This window comes from Solanum dulcamara, chromosome 8 (assembly GCF_947179165.1).
Source record: "Solanum dulcamara chromosome 8, daSolDulc1.2, whole genome shotgun sequence".
NCBI lineage: Eukaryota > Viridiplantae > Streptophyta > Magnoliopsida > Solanales > Solanaceae > Solanum > Solanum dulcamara.
The window spans coordinates 65,922,088-65,944,418 of NC_077244.1; the positions used below are offsets into that span (position 1 = coordinate 65,922,088).

At 34.9% G+C, this 22,331-nt stretch overlaps 2 protein-coding genes across 3 annotated transcripts; one reads left to right on the top strand and one right to left on the bottom strand.

The window, feature by feature from the left end:
• The first annotated feature begins 454 nt into the window (after window positions 1-454).
• On the top strand, window positions 455-14,391 carry LOC129898577 (trafficking protein particle complex II-specific subunit 120 homolog). Of its 2 annotated transcripts, none has more exons than XM_055973166.1 (10): window positions 455-1,011; window positions 2,431-2,637; window positions 2,760-2,942; window positions 4,390-4,499; window positions 5,651-5,719; window positions 6,729-7,014; window positions 8,112-8,404; window positions 10,822-11,699; window positions 12,645-13,553; window positions 13,894-14,391. In XM_055973166.1, the coding sequence occupies exons 1-10, from the start codon at window positions 601-603 to the stop codon at window positions 14,112-14,114; spliced, it is 3,567 nt and encodes a 1,188-aa protein (XP_055829141.1). In that variant the 5' UTR covers window positions 455-600; the 3' UTR covers window positions 14,115-14,391. The 2 variants fall into 2 exon arrangements, with proteins under 2 accessions (XP_055829141.1, XP_055829142.1); XM_055973167.1 differs by having other exon boundaries at window positions 5,651-5,710.
• Window positions 14,392-15,022: 631 nt separating this feature from the next.
• On the bottom strand, window positions 15,023-18,207 carry LOC129898579 (flotillin-like protein 4). The gene is made up of 3 exons (XM_055973168.1): window positions 17,390-18,207; window positions 16,107-16,735; window positions 15,023-15,906 (listed from the first exon to the last, which is right to left on the bottom strand). The coding sequence occupies exons 1-3, from the start codon at window positions 17,685-17,687 to the stop codon at window positions 15,397-15,399; spliced, it is 1,437 nt and encodes a 478-aa protein (XP_055829143.1). The 5' UTR covers window positions 17,688-18,207; the 3' UTR covers window positions 15,023-15,396.
• Between the last annotated feature and the right edge of the window lie 4,124 nt (window positions 18,208-22,331).

Sequence of the window (22,331 nt, forward strand, 5' to 3'; positions counted from 1 at the left end):
ACCGTCAGCGACACCTTTGGATGCATATACTATTAAAAAAAATGTTTTACAAGGTAAAAAAAATAAAATTATTTATTTAATCATAACATATTTGTTTTGATTGTATAAAAACACTACTTGATTAGAATATTGTTCAAGTTATTATATTTATTTTTCAATTTTTTAATATTCATATAAATTGAAATTCAATCAACATTTTAAAATATTCATTTTGATACTAGAGAAAAGATGTAATTATTTTGTTCCAATTTATTTATGTGATTTATTTTTTTTCAAAATGAAATTAAAAAAAAAAGATAAATAAATTAAAATAAACCGATTAACATATGTACATGTACCAGATTTAATATAATTTGTATCAATTAATTTATTCCATTTCAATTCGAAAAAATTAACTAACAAAAAGTATTAAAACAGCTTCTCAATTGCATTTTCCCCCTTTTCAATTGTTGGGATTAATAATTAAAGAACCTCGCTGCTAGACGCGTTTTAACTTGTTAACTCGCCATATGCTTAACATCTGATCTAAAACCGCTTTGCCGGAGCTGCCAATCTCCACTTTTCCCCTTCTCCGGCGATCATTTTCCGGCAGAGTTCGAAATGGAACCCGACGTGAGCATCGAAACAAGCTGTATGATCCGAGTAGCAGTTCTGCCAATTGGATCTATTGCAATCCCTTTATTCCGCGATTACACTTCTATGCTAGTTCGTCACTACACAGTATCATTGTCTTCCATCAGTTCATTCTACACAGAACATCAAAAATCTCCTTTCGCTCATCAACCTTGGGATTCCGGTAGCCTCCGGTTCAAATACATGGTCGGTGGTTCACCGGCTAGTCCTTGGGAAGATTTCCAATCCAATCGGAAAATATTTGCCGTTATAGGCATTTGTCATTGTCCTTCTTCCCCTGATCTACATTCTGTCATGGATCAGTTTGTGACCGCTTGTAAGAGTTACTCTTCTTCAGTTGTTCAGCGTTGCTTCGCTTTTTGCCCCGGTGACTCTCAGGTTCTAGTTCTGTTTGTCTTCTTTGGTTGTTGGAATTGTTTGGTAACAGAGTAGGATCTAGCATATAAGCAGCTTATACCGAAATAAATTAAATTCGGATATATTTATATGTATCTAGAATAATTTGAAGAAAACACTGTCTGGGAATGGTTTTATATCAGTAGAGATATGAAATGAGTGCCTCTGCTATTTTTTTGAAAATTGTTACAAGGATGGAATCCACTTGTAGAATTAAGGTTTTGGGGATATGAATTTAGAATTGTTACATCTACTTTAGGACTTGGAGGATCATAAGCTAGCAAAGAATTTAATCCAAATTTGCAGCAAATCATAGACACTTCCTTTTCAATCAATTAATCAACTATGCCTCAAGTCTAAATCAACATGGTCCATTACTCCGTTATATGAATTATTTGTGCCCATTCAGTTGTTTGGCTCTGCTTTGTATTTTGCCCGGCTATTCTTAGGTTCGAATTCTGTTTGTGCTCTTTGTTGTATAATTGATGGTTGGAAATGTTTTATTACTGGTAGAGATTGGACCTGAATAGAGGAAATGGATAAGGTCATTCAAAAAAAAAAGAGTCATACAGAGATTCATGTGATCAACTCCAACTTAGTTGAATCCAACTTATTTGGGATTGAGACATAGCTGTTTAATTGATTGATACATATTGGGCATGTGTATTCTGCAACATTTAAAGTTTGATATATATGCATGCTTTAAGACCGAAAATTTGATCAAATTGAAAGTAATTGAATATGCTTTAGGGATTTGAGGATCATAAGCTAGTAAACCATCTACTCCTTTGTACAGAAACTACAGATACTTCAGTCTTGTCCTCTTTGTACCCAAAAAGAGAAATAGAAGTTATGTCAGTGCATACAATATGAGAAGACTCTATTATTCCATAAATCAATCAATCAATCTTTCAATTGCTCCACTGTTCCAAACTAATTGGGGTAAGCAAGCCGATATGTACCCTCTGTGTACTTGCCCTTCTATTCAGGCATATTTTATTTGGATACTCAGTAATATGTCTTCAAAGATAATTTAAGGATTATTGGAAATCAAATGTGCTCTAAGTCTCACACTTACCCATACTCCCAACACACAAATAACTAACAAAAGTGAAAAAATTCCTGACGGATATGAATAGATAAGTATATAAATACATGTGTGTGTGTCTGTGTCTGTGTTTGTGGGGCACTCTTTTGAAGGATAGGCTTTTGAAAGTACATTTTTTCATCGTTTTCTTTTTGAATAATTAAATGCAATACTTCAGATACTTCTCTGGATGCATTCTTTAATGGATAACAGTTTGCGTAATGTAAAATTCGTGATAAAAAAGTGTCCTTGTTTTCAAGTTTGCTCTTTTCATGCATGACATGACATGCCTAAAATGCATTTTTATTGTGCAGCTAGAGGATGAAAGCTTCAAAGGGAGCAACTTAATTTTGTTTCCCCCAGCTGATCGCCAAACCCAGGAATTCCACTTGCAAACTATGATGCAAGATATTGCTGCCTCGCTGTTGATGAAATTTGAGAAATCAGTTCTTCAAGCAGAGTCCGGTGGAACTATTCTCAAGACGCCTTTAGATTCCCAAGCGAGTCTTAGCTCAGAGGAGGTTCATATTTTAGGTGTTTTAAGGATTTATTTTTGTAGTTATCTTGTTTAGTTTCTAGATGTGGTAGGATTTCATTACCATTTAAATTATTAACTTCTTTATTGCATTGGAGAACCTTATAGGTCATCAAGGCTAAAAAACGAAGATTGGGTCGTGCACAAAAAACTATTGGGGATTACTGTCTGTTGGCAGGGTCACCTGTTGATGCTAATGCCCATTATTCAACTTCATTGGAGCTTGCTAGATTGACTGGAGACTTCTTTTGGTATGCTGGGGCAATGGAAGGCAGTGTTTGTGCACTGTTGGTGAGTATGAACATACTCTCAGTGGTGCCAGTGCATCTTATTAGAAATTTAGTTCGTTATCCAGGAGAAGTCATTGCTTGACAAACATCTAATATAAGCTGTACATTTTAGACTATATTTTGGAGTTGGAAACCATTTTTTAGTAGGAGTCGAAAACCATATTTGACACCTACACACGCCAATTCAAAACCATTTCTTAAAATAATGGTAGGAGTTGGAAACCATATTTGACACCTACACACCCACATATACTTATTGATTTATTTTATCCACACGTGTTTGTCTACCAACGGGGAATGCGGTTTATGAATTAAACGTCTGCCAGAACAAATCCCCGATTTTCTGTTCTTTCTTGTTCCTTTTTCCTTCTTCTTGCGGTGGGGGGAGGGAATATTTTTCTGGTATGGGATGTAATTTATTAAATCAATGTATTCCTCCAGTTTTGCTTGGTATTTTTAAATTCTGTTACCTGTTTGAGTTTGTATTCATGTAAGAACATGCATCTTTGGTTTTCTAGGGGTTAAAAAAGAAAGTATCATGTTTGTCTTGTACTCATGTGCATTGGATTCGTAAGTCTCTATGAATGATTTCATGTAATCTTTTTAAATTCTTATTATCTTTTTTGTTTTTACTTTTTGTGTTATGGACCCTCTCAATCTTTCATAGTATTACAGTTTGCATGTAATGAGCACAGTGCCTTCTTAGCTTCAGAGATGATTACTGATGATATTACTGTCTAAGAAAGGGAGATAGAAATTTCTTGTATGAATTTGAGAGGACACTGTTAAGAGGGGGATTATTCTGTATGTTCAAACTATGTTTTAGTCCTCACATCAAATTTAATTCTACAGTCAATCATGTGTTGTAATTGAAATGACAACAATCAGTTAGGTTTATTGATAATGTTGGCTGCATATAGCTCCTGATAAGTATTGCAAACATCCATCCGTTTGCAACTGAAGGCATTTTAGTGTGCTCATGGATGAATATAGACCTTATGTGTTTGTTTTATTTTGGATGTTTTGGGGTGGTGGAGCACATCTTTAAAATGAGACTGGAAAACATGGTTGCTAAGGTCCTGAGGAAGGAAGAGGGGGAAACCTTGAGGCTAGTAAGGGTATGGGATACTAAAATTGTTCCAAGGTTTACGTGTTCTAACATGTTCTGTGTTTCCTGTTGACAATCTATGGATGCTTCTATTACCTTTAATACAACTAAAGTAGCAGGCACATAAAACTTGAATTAGAAGGAATGCTAACTTTTTGTGAAAAATGAGGCAATATTGTAGATGTCAAAACCATGAGATAGTAATACTTATTAAAGAGTTGAGTGCATTGTATCTTATGTTGCCATTTTGGCTCTTTCTTCTCAAGAGCTTATTGATTCTTTAAATCACAAGTTCTCAGTTTATCTCCTTGAATCTCATGATTACTATTTTGTTGATTAGATAGATCAAATGGGTCAGAGGGATCAAGTTCTAGATGATGAGGTCAAATACCGTTACAATAGTGTCATTTTGCATTACAGAAAGTCATTTATTCAAGACAATGCTCAAAGGTATATGGTTGTCTTTTAATCTTTATGTAGATGTAGTTCATAAGCACCTTTATCATGACTTTTTTTTAAAAAATAATTGTAATCATTGGGCAAATGATTTGTATTTACCGTCCCTTTCTTTCTAATTTGCTCACAAGAGTTGGATAGGGAAAAACACTATCTTTTTTTCTGATGAAGTGATGACATCAAGAAGATGCAGTAGTTACAACATATGACATTGAAGCTTTCAAAAAATCTGGCACCTATACAAAACTGTCCATGATAGAGCGAGGGAACTAATGAAGTCTAATAGTTGATCTGAACTATTAACTGGGAACAAAGTGGACCAGCAATGTAATCCCAAGGAGAATAAAAATGGACTTCAAATTATCTTTCCATCTTAATTTTAGCAGTCATAGAATTACTTGATAATGGATATTTCTTAATCATTATGTTAGGAACCTGCAAGTCCTATGAGAGTAAAGTAAAAAGACTAAGTTGCTTATTTTAGTGGTGCAGCTATTCAGCAGTTCTTAATTTTAGTTTTGTTCGTAAAATGACTTAGTTCCCAAGCCCCTTTTTGGCAGTTTAGCAGATCACAGAGCAATTTAGTCACTTGTTCAGGAAGTTTAGAACTCCATGATGCAGGGCAAGTTACTCATGTTGAAGAACTTTGACAGATCGGTAGATGAACTAATAGTTGGAGGCTGACTCAGACAAACTTTTATGACTGAATATGTGAGGGAAATTATGTTGCTGTGGGGCAAATTACAAGAACTGTCCAGAGGTTGTGAGGGATTTTCACCTTTCTATATTGAAGAAAAGTTTGAATTGCGAGCCTTTTTGTCCAGAAAAAAAAACAGTTAGCATGACATAAGACTAGTGATATGGATCTTAACCCTATGACCAAACTGTTCAACCATTTAAATTGTTCATATATAACAAAGAGATATTCCTATGCCTTTTCTCCATATGGCTCAGTTGTGGACTGTTGATTGAGATAATCCTCGTTTTAGTAGGGGTTCAAAATGGATTTCTTTTTCTTATCTTCTTTGTGATATAAACTAGATGATTTCCCTTTTCAACTAGCGGCATGCATATATTGCTTAATCAAAATTTCTGATTGTTTTCTAATTCAGCATATATAATTATTACTATTGTTTTTGGTGCAGAGTTTCTCCTCTAAGTTTCGAGCTTGAGGCTACTCTCAAATTAGCACGATACCTTTGCAGGTACTCTTGGTAAAGATCAAATATAATTCCGGAATGATCTTTTTCGGTACCAGTTTAGTTATGTTCTTTTCCTGATAAAAACCAGTTTATTAATGATATGCAACTGCACTGTAAACTTGCTGTCTTCTCTCTGTTCTTGCCTTTCTGACGTACTTATATGTTAATTGAGATCCTTTTGGGAAAGATATGTGAGTTGAGGTTTAACTTCTGAATGATGCCCAATTTGTAAATTATGAATTAAATTGTGAGATATAACACAAACTTGAAATTGCCACACAAAAAAGAACATGTTCGTGTTCGAATAATCATAAGTAGCTCTTTTCGAGCATTAGTACTTGTCATAGAAAATGTGAAATTGCTTAGATATCAGTCAACTTGACTCAGGCCAAAATACTGCAACTGGGGTCACTTGTTAGCTTTAATGTGATTCTTATCATTAGTTCACCTGGACTTTGCACTGTATATATTAGTTCATGAGCTGAATAATTTGGTGGGATTTAATTAAGCATAGAGGTATGATGCTGTGCTTATGATTTACTGGCTACAGACTACGATCACACCCCTCCAAAAATTAGGTGTAGTGGGGTGAAGAGGAGAAGGTTAATGGAAAGTGAAAAGGAAGTAATCCAACAATTTCCACATTTAGCAAACAGTAGATTTAGTTTCCCTCCAACATGCTTCTGTTTGTGGTTAATTTAGGTTACTTATTATGTCTAGGCTACACAAATATGTTCCTCAACAGTTATGGACTTTCAGTTTTTTAGAAAATGAGAAACAATAAAACTGATGATGTATCTGAATTCAAATCAAATTGCCTTAGTAAAAACGTTCTAAATTCTAATCAATGGTAAAAACAAAGAATAAAATAAATTTTAGTACCTAAATCTGCAACATACAAGTAATTTCATCTCTTCAATAATGCCTTCAATATATCTTCAAGAGCTACTTGTGTCATCTAGATCTTCTTGAGCAGTTTGACTTATATTTTCCTTGTTTTTTGTTCTTATTGGTTTGGCAGGAAGGAGTTGGCCAAGGAAGTGGTTGATTTGTTGACTACGGCTGCTGATGGAGCAAAATCTTTGATTGATGCTAGTGACAGATTGATATTATACATTGAAATAGCTCGCCTCTTTGGGACTCTTGGTTATCACCGAAAGGCTGCTTTTTTCTCAAGGCAGGTGGCTCAGCTATACTTGCAACAAGAGAATCGATTGGCTGCTATCAGTTCAATGCAAGTACTGGCAATGACCACACAAGCTTATCGTGTTCAAAGTAGAGCCTCTACTGACCATACTCTATATCAGGTGACTCAAAAATCCATATTGCTCTTCATGATGCAAGCAAACAGATTACATACAGGGTTTCGCTTTGAGTTGCACCCTACAGTCCTGCTCCTTCTGGTTCTACGAGGGAAGGACACAAACACTTTGTAATGGCTTTTAAAGAAGCAAAAATCTTTCAACAGTATGAGTTGTGAACTGTTTATGTCCACATGCTTTATCAGATATAATTGGTCGTACAAAGTCTTCATAACTCTTCCAATAAACTGTCTTCTCAGGCTTATGAAACATGCATTTCAAATAATGAATACTTTCTTTAGGCGTGTCAATTGAAGACTGAATATAGATCTGTCACCACCTGCAGTTGCATAATAATTTTGGCAGATGACTGAGAAAACAACTAATATATTTTATTCATCAGTAGGAGGTTTCCATGCGAATACAAAGAAAAAGCAAAGGGAAGTCGTTGAATATATGGCAAAAAGGATATCATGTTTTAATTTACTTGCATTGTGTTATGTTGCTGATGTGATCCTTGAGAGAAAATGTAATGTTGCGACTATCTACTTGATGTATTAATATTTCCTCAAACATTAAAATTTCAAATGACCTAACATTCAGGATAGGGAGTGTATAATTTTATATTTACGAAGAGGGGTACTTATGTTCTGTCTACTGGAATTGATGTACCTCCTATGGCATGTAGCATAACTTGGATCCAAAACACAATGGAGATTTCATACTGTCATAAAAATTTCTTGAAAATGCATATCAAGATAGGAAGATGCAGTTTCCAAAGAATTCATGTGGCTTGCTGTGGGAATCTGCAGTTCAGTGCTTAAATTTTGGAGAAATTATACAATAGATTGAACTGTCATTATCGGTTATGGTATATGTTGAAAGCTAGAGTCTGTATGAGGATTCATCTTGGCTGTCAGTCTTATACGTTGGATCTGTGGCCTTTTTAGCACATCTTGTCTCTGCACATTTTAGATTATTTTGGAGTCAAAATACATGCCAAGTGAATGTGTCATGAGGCGTTTTTATCATAGTTTCGATTCACCCTGGTGTCAATAAAAGAGTTAACATTTTTTTTCTCTCTCTCTTCATTATTTATGAAGGAAAGTGGACAAAATCATGCCGATGGTGGAAAAGCGCATCACAATTGGATAGTATCACTATTTGAATCTCAATGGAGTAGCATTCAAATGGTTGTTCTGAGGGAAATACTTCTATCAGCTGTTCGTGGTGGAGATCCTCTTACTGCATGGAGTGCAGCAGCACGTCTTCTTAGGTCCTATTATCCTCTTATTACACCTGCTGGGCAAAATGGTCTTGCAAGTGCTCTTGCAAACGCATCTGAGAGACTTCCCTCAGGAATTCGCTGTGCTGATCCTGCATTGCCTTTTATAAGGTATTGCTTGTGAAATATAGCAAAGCTTCTGATGTGATGGAGATTCTTATATTTGTTGTTATAGAGCAGTTTGTCTCTTCATAATTAAGCAAATATTTCAGCTCGTCTGTTTTTTATCATCTCAAAGCTGGTAAATCTTCTTCCCCTCATTTATAGAGGTAGGGATACAGGAAGCTGGTGTCTTATTCTTTAACACCCCATTTGCCAGTTGTTACATTGAACTGCGTGGTTTGAAATTCCCAAGCTACAAAGTAGGAAACAGATTGTTTTGTACACGGAAACCATGTAAATCACCTTGTTTTGCACTTTGTATTTGGTAGATGTTAGATGGCACATTGTAAAAAGCCTATTCTCTATTCATTGCACTGGGACTGGAAGGTTGTGGTAATATTGCCATTCTTGGGGGCAGGTTATCCTATGCCAGGTGGGGAAGCTTGGGGTCCTTGTACAATATGTCGTTGCTGGTGTCTAATTGTCACAAAATTCTGCTTTTACCTGTGTTTGATGTAATATGATGTTTTAAGTCATGTCACTAAATTGCCAAAGAAGGTTTTTGATTCATTTGTTTATTTGGTGTCAAGAAAATTTTCTTTTTTGTATAGATAGCTGGATTGATAGTTGTGTATGATTATTGCTATACTTTCTATAAAGATGATACCATTTCAGTGTGACATGAAATAAAATGATCTGAATTGTCAGAAGAAATTATTTCACTGACTTGTGTATGTGCTAGACCATTAGCAGTTGATGAAAGATTTAAGTTGTATGCCAAGGATGGACTCATCCTGTGCCCCTGTTCAGTAACGGGAAGTTTGAAAGGCAGACTATCAGGACAGAGTAGCTAACGTAATGATATGCAGCTATTTTCCTACTCCTGGTGGCTATAAGTGGAGACGAGGAACTGAGATGAGATGTATCAATAGAAAATAGGAGCTGAAATATCATTTGAGTTGTGATTCTAGCTTTGTCTTGGTAGTGTCAGACTTAGGTTTGTCATTTGTGGCCATTTTATTATCTCTGATGAAGAAAAGGATGAAACAAATGTTATTTCTGTAAAGGATATCTTTTTATAGTCTACGTGGATCTTTTGATATTGTTTGCTGTCCTCAATTCCTATTTTGTTATTCTCTTTGTGGGTTGCGTATGTTTCCACTCAACTAGATACTAGGGGTGTGTTCAGTATGATGGACAATGTTTTCTCGGAAAAGAAGTGAATTTCTTACTTATTTTCTTGTGTTCAGCACGCAAGCAAAAAATATTATCCTAAAAGCATTTGTATATAATCTAGACAAATACTACAGGAGGTGAAGGTGGATGGTAGGGGTGGTGGGCATGGGGTCTATGGGAGTGCGGCTGAAGGTGAGGTGTGTTGGAAGGTGAGTAAGACACTATCGATGTGAAATGCTACTTGTGTAACTTGTTTTCCATACATCCATTAGAGAAGTCATTTTCCTAGACAAAATGTTCTCCAAAAATTTTGACCAACCGAACATGAGAAAATCAGAATTTGGAAAATATTTTCCTCCATACTGAACACACCCTAGAAGTGTTTGGTTCTCCTCTTGCAGCTTCATATCATCTTTTATTGTGTATGAGACAATCAAAGGAGGAATAGGTAGCGTAAATGAACTGAGCTTACCAATTCAGAAAGATGTACTGATATGGTAGTTTTCTTTCTTGCCCTCCACTCTTCATTCTTTTCAGTTTGTAATCCAAGCATCCATGTGTACATAAAATTTGGAGCGAGATGTTCTATGTTGAATCAGAAGTATGTTGGCAATACTGGTATTACTTCAGGGCTTATTGTTTTAGACACTGCTAACTAGATCAGGCTTGAAAAATACTCAAATTGCCTGTGTAAAAGGCTGGTGTTACTTCAGGGTTTATTGTATTGCACACTGCTAACTAGATCAGGCTTGAAAGATGCTCAAATTGCCTGTTTTAAGGCAAATACATGTACTGACCATATCTTCAGCATATAATTAGGAGGAGTTTACTGATAAAGCTCATAAAAATCAGAACAATTCTAATTCCGTTAGGTATAGCCTTTTTTTATATAAGAACTATTCTTTTGATGTATGCCCGTATCTAACATACTATTATTAACGGCGGTAAACTTGCAAACAATTAATTGGAACTTTTTTCACTAGCCTCCCCAGATAGCAGTAAATTTTATCTGATTCAATCTTCAAAGTTCTCTCAGATTTTACAATTATTATTTTTGTTGTTCAGAATGATCTTTCCGCGTACTGATACTCTGGATTTTATGGTATCTGCAGTTGCTGGCCTTTTTTCTTTCCGCATACTGATACTGTTCTCGGTTTTATGGTGTCTGCAATTGCTGATCTTTATTATCAGAATTTTTTTCTTGTTTCACAAAAGCCTAATTTTCCTTTTCTCCATACATATGCTCCCAGGTTGCATTCTTTTCCACTTCATTCCTCCCAACAGGACATAGTAAAACGTAACCATGGGAGAGATGATTGGTGGGCAGGGTCTGCTCCTTCAGGACCCTTTATTTATACACCTTTCAGCAAAGGGGAGCCAAGTCAAAGCAGTAAGCAGGAGCTGATTTGGGTTGTGGGTGAAGCAGTACAAGTGTTTGTTGAGTTGGCAAATCCTTGTGGTTTTGATTTGAAGGTGGATAGTATATATCTATCTGTTAATTCTGGGAATTTTGATGCTTTTCCCATCAGTGTTAGTCTGCCTCCTAATTCCTCTAAAGTGATTGCATTATCTGGAATTCCTACTGAAGTAGGTTCATTAAAAATCCCAGGGTGCATTGTTCATTGTTTTGGTGTTATCACTGAACATTATTTTAAAGACGTGGATAATCTTCTAGTGGGAGCAGCTCAAGGACTTGTGCTGTCTGACCCTTTCCGCTGTTGTGGGTCACCAAAGTTGAAAAATGTTGTGGTTCCAAATATTTCGGTGGTCCCCCCATTGCCATTGCTTATATCACGTGTTGTGGGTAGTGATGGTGCTATAATTTTATATGAAGGAGAGATTCGTGAAGTACAGATAAGTGTGGCCAATGCAGGTACAGTTCCAATAGAGCAAGCCCACATCTCATTATCTGGGAAAAATCAAGACTCAATCCAGTCAATTGTTTATGAAACCTTGAAGTCTTCCCTTCCTTTGAAGCCCGGTGCTGAAGTGAGAATACCTGTCACTTTAAAGGCTTGGCAGCTCGGATTTTTGGATCCGGATGCTGCTCCTAGTAAGAACATATCTGGAAGCACTGGAAGGCAAGTCAAGGATGGATGCAGTCCTGTGCTGCTGATCCACTATGCGGGTGAGCATTCAAATCCTGATTGTTGCAGGTTATGTGATAGACTAGGAAAATGAAGCACTGTGAACTTGGGATGCACGATTTGAACATATATCAGTGCAACAAGCTGGGAAAGTCCCTGCACTCTCTAGGAGCTCCTCTTTTTGCATTGTTTTCCCTTCAATTATGAGGGGTCCTGTTTTTTCTTTGTTTCCATATGACTCAGCATGTACACAATGCATGTGGATTTGGATATGGATGTTGATATCACAATTCTTTTTAATTTTCTTGCATAGCCATTTGTTTTTGCAATCTGAAAGGGTCAGGCTGGTGGTGAGCTTCTGCACCAACATGAGATGAATCATATTTGTTTAGGATGAAATTGGGAGAGGTTAAATGTTATGGACCAAATCAAATATTGGCCATGAAATTGGGAACAAAGATAGAAATTAGGCTATGGGTATACATGTAATATTTCCGCACAATACTAGGAGACGACGTAAAATGATGGAAGTGTAGGATGTCAATTAGTTGGTCGCTATCGTTACATGATTGCGTGCAGAAGATTTTTAGATAGAGAGCATTGTGCAGCGTGGGTGAGATTTTATTTGTTTTGACTTTTCATTTTGTTTCTGAAATGTATTAGCCTCATGTTTTAGTCAGACATTTGAGGTTCGTGATTTAGACTGTTGTTTACCTGGCAATATTTTGTTATGATTTATTACTTTTGGGATTCTCTAATTGGTTATCAGAAACAGCCTCTCTACCTCATAGGTAGGGCTAAGACTGCATATGCACCACACTCCCAGACCCCACTTGTTGGATTTCATGTACATCTAAGTGTATTGCCTGATGATCTCTACTCTTGTTGTACATTAACTCATCCTGGATATTTAGATTTTCTAACTGGTATTTGGGGTAGGTTACATAGAATTTCTTCTATATTGACCGATCTACTTCTCTTATCAGGTCCACTTGCTTATGCTGGAGATGCATCAACAAATGGATCTATTCCTCCTGGTAGGCGCTTGGTCGTTCCCCTTAATATATGTGTTTCTCAGGGATTATATCTTATGAAGGCTCGTTTGTTATCAATGGAGATCCCTGCTCATGTCGGTGAGGATCATTCAAAAGTTCAAGTGGAAACCAGTTCTGCTGAAGGATCCCCTCGTACTGATAGGTTCATGAAAATTGATCCTTACAGAGGCAGTTGGGGCCTGCGTTTCCTCGAGCTTGAGTTATCCAATCCAACTGATGTTGTCTTTGAGATTGGTGTGTCTGTCAATATGGAGGATTCTAACAATGAGGAGAATCCTGAGTATGATTATCCTAAAACTAGGATTGACAGAGATTACACTGCCAGGGTGCTAATACCATTAGAACATTTTAAGTTACCTGTTCTTGATGGTACTTTCCTGGTTAAGGAGTCTCAAATGAATGGGACCGCCAGTAGAAGATCAAGCTTCTCTGAGAAAAGTAGCAAAGCTGAACTTAATGCTTCCATCAAAAATTTAATTTCTAAAATCAAAGTCAGGTGGCAATCTGGCAGAAACAATTCAGGAGAACTAAACATAAAAGACGCAATACAGGCTGCGCTTCAATCATCCATGATGGATGTATTACTACCTGATCCATTGACTTTTGGGTTTAGGTGTGGCAATAATACTTCACAAGATTTTGCTGACCTTAATTTCAATGAAGAATCTGATATTCAGGGTACACGTAAAGGTTCAGTAAGAGCTCATGACACGACACCAGTAGAAGTGCTGGTACGCAATAATACCAAGGAAATGATTAGAGTCAGTCTTAGCATCACATGCAGAGATATAGCTGGGGAGAACTGCATCGAGGGTGATAAAGCGACAGTGCTGTGGGCAGGTGCTATTCTAAAACATTACTCGTTTCCATCTCCATCTTCTTTTTTAATTGAAATACCACTGTAATTTTGTATCTGCATGTGTATCATTTAAACATTTGCTTTTAGAATAATATTTTTTGCTCATGTATCAAACACGAAAAAATAAGCAAGAAACCCACTTATTTTCCTAGAAAACATTTTCCTTTGTACCACACACTCCCTAAGAGAGCAACTATACTCATGATATGTAATTGAAGACGAAACACGCCCTAAGAGAGCAACTATACTCATGATATGTAATTGAAGACCAAACTTAATATTCATCTGATATGTGTATTGACCTATCTTGGTCTTTTTTAGGTGTTCTGAATGGTGTCACCATGGAGGTACCTCCACTGAAGGAATATAGACATTCGTTCTCCTTGTATTTCCTGGTTCCAGGTGAGTACACACTATTAGCTGCTGCTGTGATTGATGATGCTAATGAAATGCTCCGAGCCCGAGCAAGAGCTAATTCATGTGATGAGTCCATATTTTGTCGTGGGCCACCGTTCCATATCCGAGTGAATGGGACTATGTGATTTCCTTATTGAAGTGTCCATAGTTATCTAAATCAGGTGAAACTTGCCAGCTTGAGCCATAACTCTTTGTAGAGTATCCTTGTTATTTGCACTTGGCATTTCTTGTCATTCCTCTTTATATAGAGTTTCATGTTGTTTAGGAGAAAACTGCATCACTCAGTTTCCAATTGATTGATATATAATAGGATTCTACAGTGATTTGTAAAGCTGTACTGGACAATGAAGAGCTGGACATTTTTCCCTGCAATTTACAGCTTTATGATTTTGTTGCCTGTGACTGAGTTGCTTTAGCCTTAAAGTGGATGTTTCTGTGATGAACTGTGGACTCGATTATTTTGCCCTTTTGGAATCGGGTACTAATGAGTCTACGTGGTACCTTGAAATATCAAACAAAGAATTATCCCATGAGAGCTAATGATTTTTTGCCCTCTATACTACCCATATTATATTGGCCAGATCCAAGTCTTGAAAAGAGAAATGAGCAGAAGTTTTTTCTTCTTCTATTTGGGTTTCTGCTATTAGCCTTTCCCTGTTGGGTGCTTCTTGTTTAGCACCAACCAGGACATCAAACATGTTTGATTTTTCATAATTCGTTAACGGCATTTCCTTCATCTACTTACTACCTATTCCACTTATTTCTCCATCTAGTTTAAATTTCATTTGTTTTGTGGTTTTATGTAGAGTTGCATACTGTCTTCTATTGCAGCACACACATTTCCTTTGCTTTTTAAAAAAAAAAACTGGGAGGAGGGGGTCTGATTCTTATCTTCTTTTGTTCCTTCAAATCCAATTATGAGTGGTTGTAATCAGGCCAGCTGACAGCGAAGTTTACATTTTTTTAGACATCTTGAGTTCTTTTATTTATTTTCTGATCTTTTTTTGGAAAAAAATAATTATAGATGACAAAATTCTTCCCACTTCACCTCTACGAAGTGAAATGGTTTGCCAGGTCTCATTTAATGTTCCTCTGTCTTTCTCATTTGACTAAAGGTTCTCCGTGCTGGTGCCTTCAGATGTAGGTATCCATTTGATGTTGCTGAGCTCAACTAGTAAATAATTTGATCGAAAAAGCTGGTTAAAGATGCCTAATTTCATAATCCCAACATGTAAGAAAGAGATGTAAACAAACCGCAGCTGTAGAACTTTATTAAGTTCGACAATTGAATCAAACTCTTGACCTGACTGAGCACTAATCAGGGGTCCAATCCCTTGGTTCTCTTATTTTAACAAAATAACAAACGTGTGACCTTTTGATCATTGCATTATTTCTTTAGGATAAGAATCATTGACTAGAGTCATTGGTGATGGTGCCCATCCATGTAGGTGGCATCATTCCAGTCTGTTCATGAACAGTCTTAAACAATGGTGGCAATGTTTTGTAGATGCCAGCAACTTCTTTTAGGGCACTTCCACCACCTTCTGCATTTGCCTCAGAACCTCCATTTGTCCAAATGCTGATTTTGGGTTGTAGGCCTCGAATAGCTTCACCGTTAATCTTGGCAAGCTCTTGAAACATTCCACCACTGATCATTAAGTAATCCCTTAGAGCACCATAGTTTCCACCCAAAGCTTCTAAGAGAGTGTGCAAGTATGTGCCTTGAGCTTCTGCTAGAGCTTTAAGTCCTTCTGCTTCCTTCATCTTGGCATATAAATCTCCATCGATGATCTGTTTACGTCTGTAGAAATCAGCCTCTGCAGTTGCTTTCTGTGCTTCTGCTTCTTTCTCCTTTTCGAATAGAAATGCTTCTGCCTCTTTTTGTTTCTTGTAGAGCTCCCAATTTGCTTCTTGCACCTTTTAGACCAATGAGGCATTAGAAACTTCAAAGTTAGGATATTTTTTTTTGCAAGTTTAAGTTTTATGTAAAAAGTAACCTAATAATAATTGTATCTAAGCTATTTTCATGTTAAACTACACTGATTATTTTATGTTGATAGTGCCAATTTAAGTAGAGGTTAATCATTTTATGTTGTTAAAGGAGGCATTAGTCTAACCTTAGTTTCATACTCAACACTAGCTTTGCTCAAGAACTCAGCCTTAAGTTTCTCTGTCATGGCCAAAGCATTCATCCTCTCTACTTCCTTTTGTAACTCAGCATCTCTCAAAGCCACTGCTTTCTCTGCCTCCACTTCTGCAACTTGTGCTTCTTTAGCCCACCCTGCTTTCTTCTTTGCCAACACTGCATTTGCTTCAGCAACTTCTGCTTCTCTATGGTTTTCAAATATCTTCACTTCTGTCTTCACTTTTATCTCCTCTTTCTTCCCTTCTCCTTCCCTTTGTGTCGATATAATCCTCGTTTCTGCATCGATCTTAGCTGCGTTCTGTAGTGTTTGTCCTGACCTTAGCTTCGATCCAATCTCTCCTTTCATTCTGGCTTCCGCAACGTCTATTTTAGCTTGGTTTGCTGCTTCCATTTGAGTCTTTTGACCCAAGTAGGAGAAGTACTCGTGTCCTTGAACATCAACGAGTTGTTTGACGTTTGCATTGTAGATTAAAAGCCCGAATTGGTTTAGTTCGAGTTGGACTTTCTGGAATACTTCTTGTTTGAACTCTTTGGTTCCTTTGAATATCTCTTCCATTGTCATTGATGCAGCAAGAACTCTAGTTTCTCCTTCAATGATACCTTGAACAAGGGCAGTACCCAAATTAATATAATGAAATGGAGTGAAAATCATGAAAGATCAATATTCAAATTTCAACAACGAAAAAAATGTTGAAGTTAAAATTCTACCTTCTGTCTATGTCTTGATAGATGGAGTTACTTGATACCTATATTGACAGTGGTAGATATGTGCCCAAACTACCCTTCATACCGCCATTGCGGCGGGGGGAGGAGTTCATCAAAATTTCCATCTACTATGTGAAATACTTTAACAAGTGGGGTGTAGTTTAGTTGGTGAGCTGCTCACATCCTCACTCTTCCCCCTTCCCAAATTCCAGAAAGAAAAAATAGTTGACAAATTGTCTCATATTTACTCCATTATACTTCGTGTTAGAGATCCCTTAGGATCAAGGGTAAATATACGATGATGTGTTTAACGTTAAGGGTATAAATGACCATAAATTATAATGGAGGGTAAAACGAAAATCTCTTGTGTAGTAAAATGAAGGATACAAAATCATGGGGGATTAGGGTTCAATTTCCATTAGAGGAAAAAAAAATATTATATGATTATTTTCCATCTACCTAATCTTGGCAGAAAAGTTACTCTTGGAGATAGTAAGTAGTCACCACCACCATTATTTAACACAAAAATAAAAAAGGAGGGGACAATACCTTGAACAAGATCTTTGACATGGTTTGAGTATTTGTCATGTGGAGAGATGAGTTTTGCATACTTCAATAGGCTGGCTTCATCATCAACTCTAGGACCAACTGTGAAAACAGCTGGAAGAAGAAAAGGGAGCTTTTCAGCACTCATAGCTTGGACTTCAAATGTGTAATTCACAGGTGAAACATCAAACTTTGTCCATGATTGCCCTGGAAGTATCCATGCTTTCTTTGTTATATTTATATCATTGATCCCTAGCCCTGTCACCACCAAGTACTCTGATGCACTTGCAACTCTATACATTTTTTGTTTTTGTACACAACTTCTTTTGGTATTTTGGGTGGATTAGAGGTGATGGTGAAGGTATCGCTACCAAGAAAAATGGAATTAGCTATAAACTTCGTCACTAATCAGCATTTAATAGCTCCTAACTAACAAATTTTGATAATATGTGGCTAATTAGCAGTGTATTAGAGAGTATATATATGGAAGTTTGCATTGAACGTGTCAAATATACACACATCATTAGCGGCTGTACATATGGAAATAAACTTCTGAAATTTCAAAGTAATGCAAGTAGTATTCTACAAGCTGTACATTAAACTATATTAAAAGTAATTGTCAGACTTCAATAGAATAATACAAAACTATTGACCAATTATGAAACTCCAAGTTTGCGTACAATAGACCCTTGTGGTCGGGCTCTTCCCGGATCCTGCGCATAGCGGGAGCTTTAGTGCACCGGGCTGTCCTTTGACAATAAATTATAATAGTCATCCTCTGTAACAATACTTTACTGTAATAGTCATGTATATGTGAACTTTATCTTTCGTGTCATGTTATATTATATGTTCTCTATAATAATATTTTGTTACAGAAATTACAAAATATTGAGACAAATAATGTTAATGATTATATTTTGGTTCCACATTACATCATGTTGAGCCAAGCCATTAATATTTGTCAACGATATATCATTAAGATAATAATTAATTAAAGCTGTACTGCAGGTTCATAGCAGCATTCAACGTTAGGAAAACATGGTAACGTGTAGATTTAGCTTAGCAACTTCTGATTCTATTTTTCAGGTTTGATAAAAATAGCTATTTGTAATTATAGGTTAATTTTATCTGATTGAATGAAAAATCTTTACATTTTCAGTGCACATAACTTTAATCCTAATTGCATTTCGTGAGATTATTTAGAGTTTAAGAGATTTACCGATTAACTAAAAAATAAAAATGTGATTAATATAAGTTTCATTTACTTGCTTTTAATAAAAATCTTAATTTTAGTCATTCAAATTTTAATCATAGAATATATTTATTTTTTATGTCTGAATTTTAATTATGAAGTTCTTAATCATTAAGTATTTTTTTTTTAATTACAATCACTTAATAGATGTCAATGACTTTTACTAATTTTAGTCATTTAAATTTTAGTCATAGAATATTTTTTTTTTATGTCTAAATCTTAATTATGAAGTTCTTAATCATTAAGTATTTTTTAAATTTTTTTTAATTACAATCACTTAATAGATGTCAATGACTTATAATAAAGTCTTAATTTCATTGACCTGCTCAAAATTTTCTACAAGTCACTACTATACCATTTATTTTCACCATTATCTTCTATTATCAATTATTAGAATCATTATTGCAACCAATCATCACAATTAATTATCACCATCACTAACCATTATTCAACAATCATTATCATTAATTACCATTCAATCCATCGATCACTACTGACAATCACCATTTTGAATCATCATAATATATCACCAACCGTTGTCAGCATTATCACTTTTGTATACTAATTGTCATAACCTTACTATAGTTGCTATCATCAATTATCACCATTAACAACCACATCAATTATTTTCGTTAATCACTTACTATCCACAATTATCGCCATTAGATAACATTATTATTCATTGCGGTCAACCACCACACCATCACTCATCACTAATCACTACACATAGCCACCGCCATCAATGATAATCACCTACAATTATCATTGCTAGCCATCAAAACCACCAACCAAAGATACTTGTGTAAGAAAATCTTATCGATATAATATTAAATTAATTTTAATATTTTATTGAAGTTCTAATTATTAATTTTAAAATAAAGTATATATTGAAATATTAATATTTAGATCTTAAAATAGTCGTTTTAATTTACTTGTTCAATTTACAAAATCAAAAAAATTATTTGAATATTTTTTTTATTTCTAGCATTAGTATTAAATAACTGTATAAAGTAGTAATAATCAAATTTAATGTTTCAAAGCATTATTAATAATGTTAATTTAGTAAACTACACCTCTAATTAAATGCTTTTAAGGAGTGTCATATCAAGAGAAGTCAAGTAATATGAAAGGCATGGAAAAGAGAGTGAAAAAAGATTTTTTTAAAATGTACACATAAATACATATACATATTATATTGAAATAACTATCATAAAAATAATATTAAATTTTATGATGAATTCATAAAAATATTATTCTACTTATAATTTTAATGAACTTAAAGAAAAAGTTATAAATACCTAGGTTAAAAAATAAATTATAGTATATAATATAAAGAGGGATTACATATATGTGATATAACAAGGGTAAAATGGACAATGCATTAAATAAAGGAGGGAGTTTGATTATTATTTAAAGTTTGGGGAGAGTTTGATTTTTAAAGCAAAGTTAGAGGGTGAAAATAATTTTCACCTTATCCCTAATTAATGATTTTCAGTTATAGTCCTTAATTAGACATACTAATTGATAAGTATCATCTGCCATATATGTATTTCGGATACATATATTTAGAAGAAGCAGATATACATATTCAAGGTCTAAAATATAATAAAAACGTAATATTATAAACTATCATAAATTTAAATAATTAGCTCCTAAAATAATAAAATTAAATGACGATAAAAAAACAAAGGGAAAAGGGTCAAATATGCCCCTGAACTTGTCGAAAATGTCTAGATATACCCTCCATTCGAAGTTTAGCTCACTCATACCCTCGCCGTCTATATTTGGGCGCATATATACCCCTTTCAGAGTTAGTTGCTTTATTAGAAAATTTTCTTTTTTTATATATTACACGTGGAATTGTCAAATCATTATTTAATTGACACATGACATTTATATTAACTAATAAAATTCAATCAATATCCGACCCCAAAACCGACCCATCAGACCCCAAAAAAACTTTAAAACCTATTTTCATCAAAAGCCCTAAATGGGTCTTTTCTTCTCCACTTTCTTCTTCTGTGCCGCTGGATTTTGAGAAGATTACTCCCATCGATTTCATTTCAAGTTTTAAAAAAATGAGTTAGGGTTCGAGTGTTTCAAGTAGGTCGACGATGAACTGTCATTGTGGTATTGCAACGAGGATTTTCACGGCTTTTTTTCTGATTGATTTTGTAGAAAATGGATGACTGTGATTTTTTTATTGGTATGAAGATCGACACCCTCCTCAAGCAAATAAGGTGATCTGGGGTTTGTTGAAAAAAGTCAAGGCTTTTGATGAAAAAATAAATCGAGCAAGAAATATATTTATTGTTGGTTATGTATGTCGAATGGTTATGTATCAGCTATTCTCATGTATCAGATTCGAATTTAAGATGAAAGTTTATGTATCAGATTCTCATTTATCAAGTTTTACAGCTTCTGATACATCTACAACCTATATCAATACAAGATGTTATGTATCAACTACAATTCAGTTGAAAACTAATACAACAATCTTTGATGTATCAACCCTTATTCTGTGGAATATGTCGAATGAAGTATATATGCACCCAAATATAAACAACAAAAGTATGAGTAAATTAAACTTCAAACAGATGATATATCTAGACATTTTCAACAATTTCAAGACATATTTTATCCTTTGCCAAAAAACAAATACTCGTGCAGTTCGCCCTAATTGAGTGAATAAGAATGATGGTCCACTTTATAGGCCAACATTAGTAATCCAAAGTCAAAAAGTTACAGAATTAGGTGGGCCATCTTTCTAGGAGAATGAGCCCGCAACATTTTCCCGCTTTTTGTTTCCCCCACCAAATAGTAAAAAAAGGTCTTTGAAAAAGTGTCAAAAAAGAACAAAACAATGACATAGGTTTTGAAGGTGAAATCGATCATTTGAGTTTTTAATATTGTAATTTTTAGAATTCGAAGTTATATTTAGATATTTATTTTATTATTAAAAAAATTAAAAATTTGTTAGTGAAAATAGCCAATTTTTGAGAACTTAAAAACATTTAAAGATAAGTTTTTAAAAATACAATCCAAAATCTATAGAAAAGAATTTTCTCAAGATAATATGTGTAATTGCACAGAATTAGCATTAATGCATGATAAAAGAAAAACAAAATGCCAAGTCTTAATTAAGAAAGAGAAACTAAACAAAATATTAATACAACCATATCAGTAACAACAAAAAAAATTCTTTAATTATATAGGACACTTGCAACATTAAAATCTCTAAATAGATTACTTATTGTAACATAACTATACTAAAAAATAAAGACTACAATATGACCTTATTTTTTTTATGATAAAACTTAACTTAAATTAATACGTTGAGTTTATTATAATTGATTGTAAGTTAAAATGCCCTACACAAGTACCATAAGTAGTAACAATTTATAAACCTAAATTAATTAGTGCAGGACTATTTTTGTCGAATTAAGCATTTGTGGAATATACTTAAATTATCATTACAATGTTCCTTAGATTGTTTGTGGGGGGGGGGGGGGGGCAGTGTTCCTTAGATTCTGGGCATTGGACTTGCATCCCCCAGGTTCACTAGGTTTCCTATTATGTTTTTTTTTTCCAATATTCAGTACTCGTATGGAAGTCTGACTATTTCAAATTCGCATCATATAGGGCCTAAACGGAGGAAAGCGCTCCCAACTAAGGATTTTTTCATACGAAGGC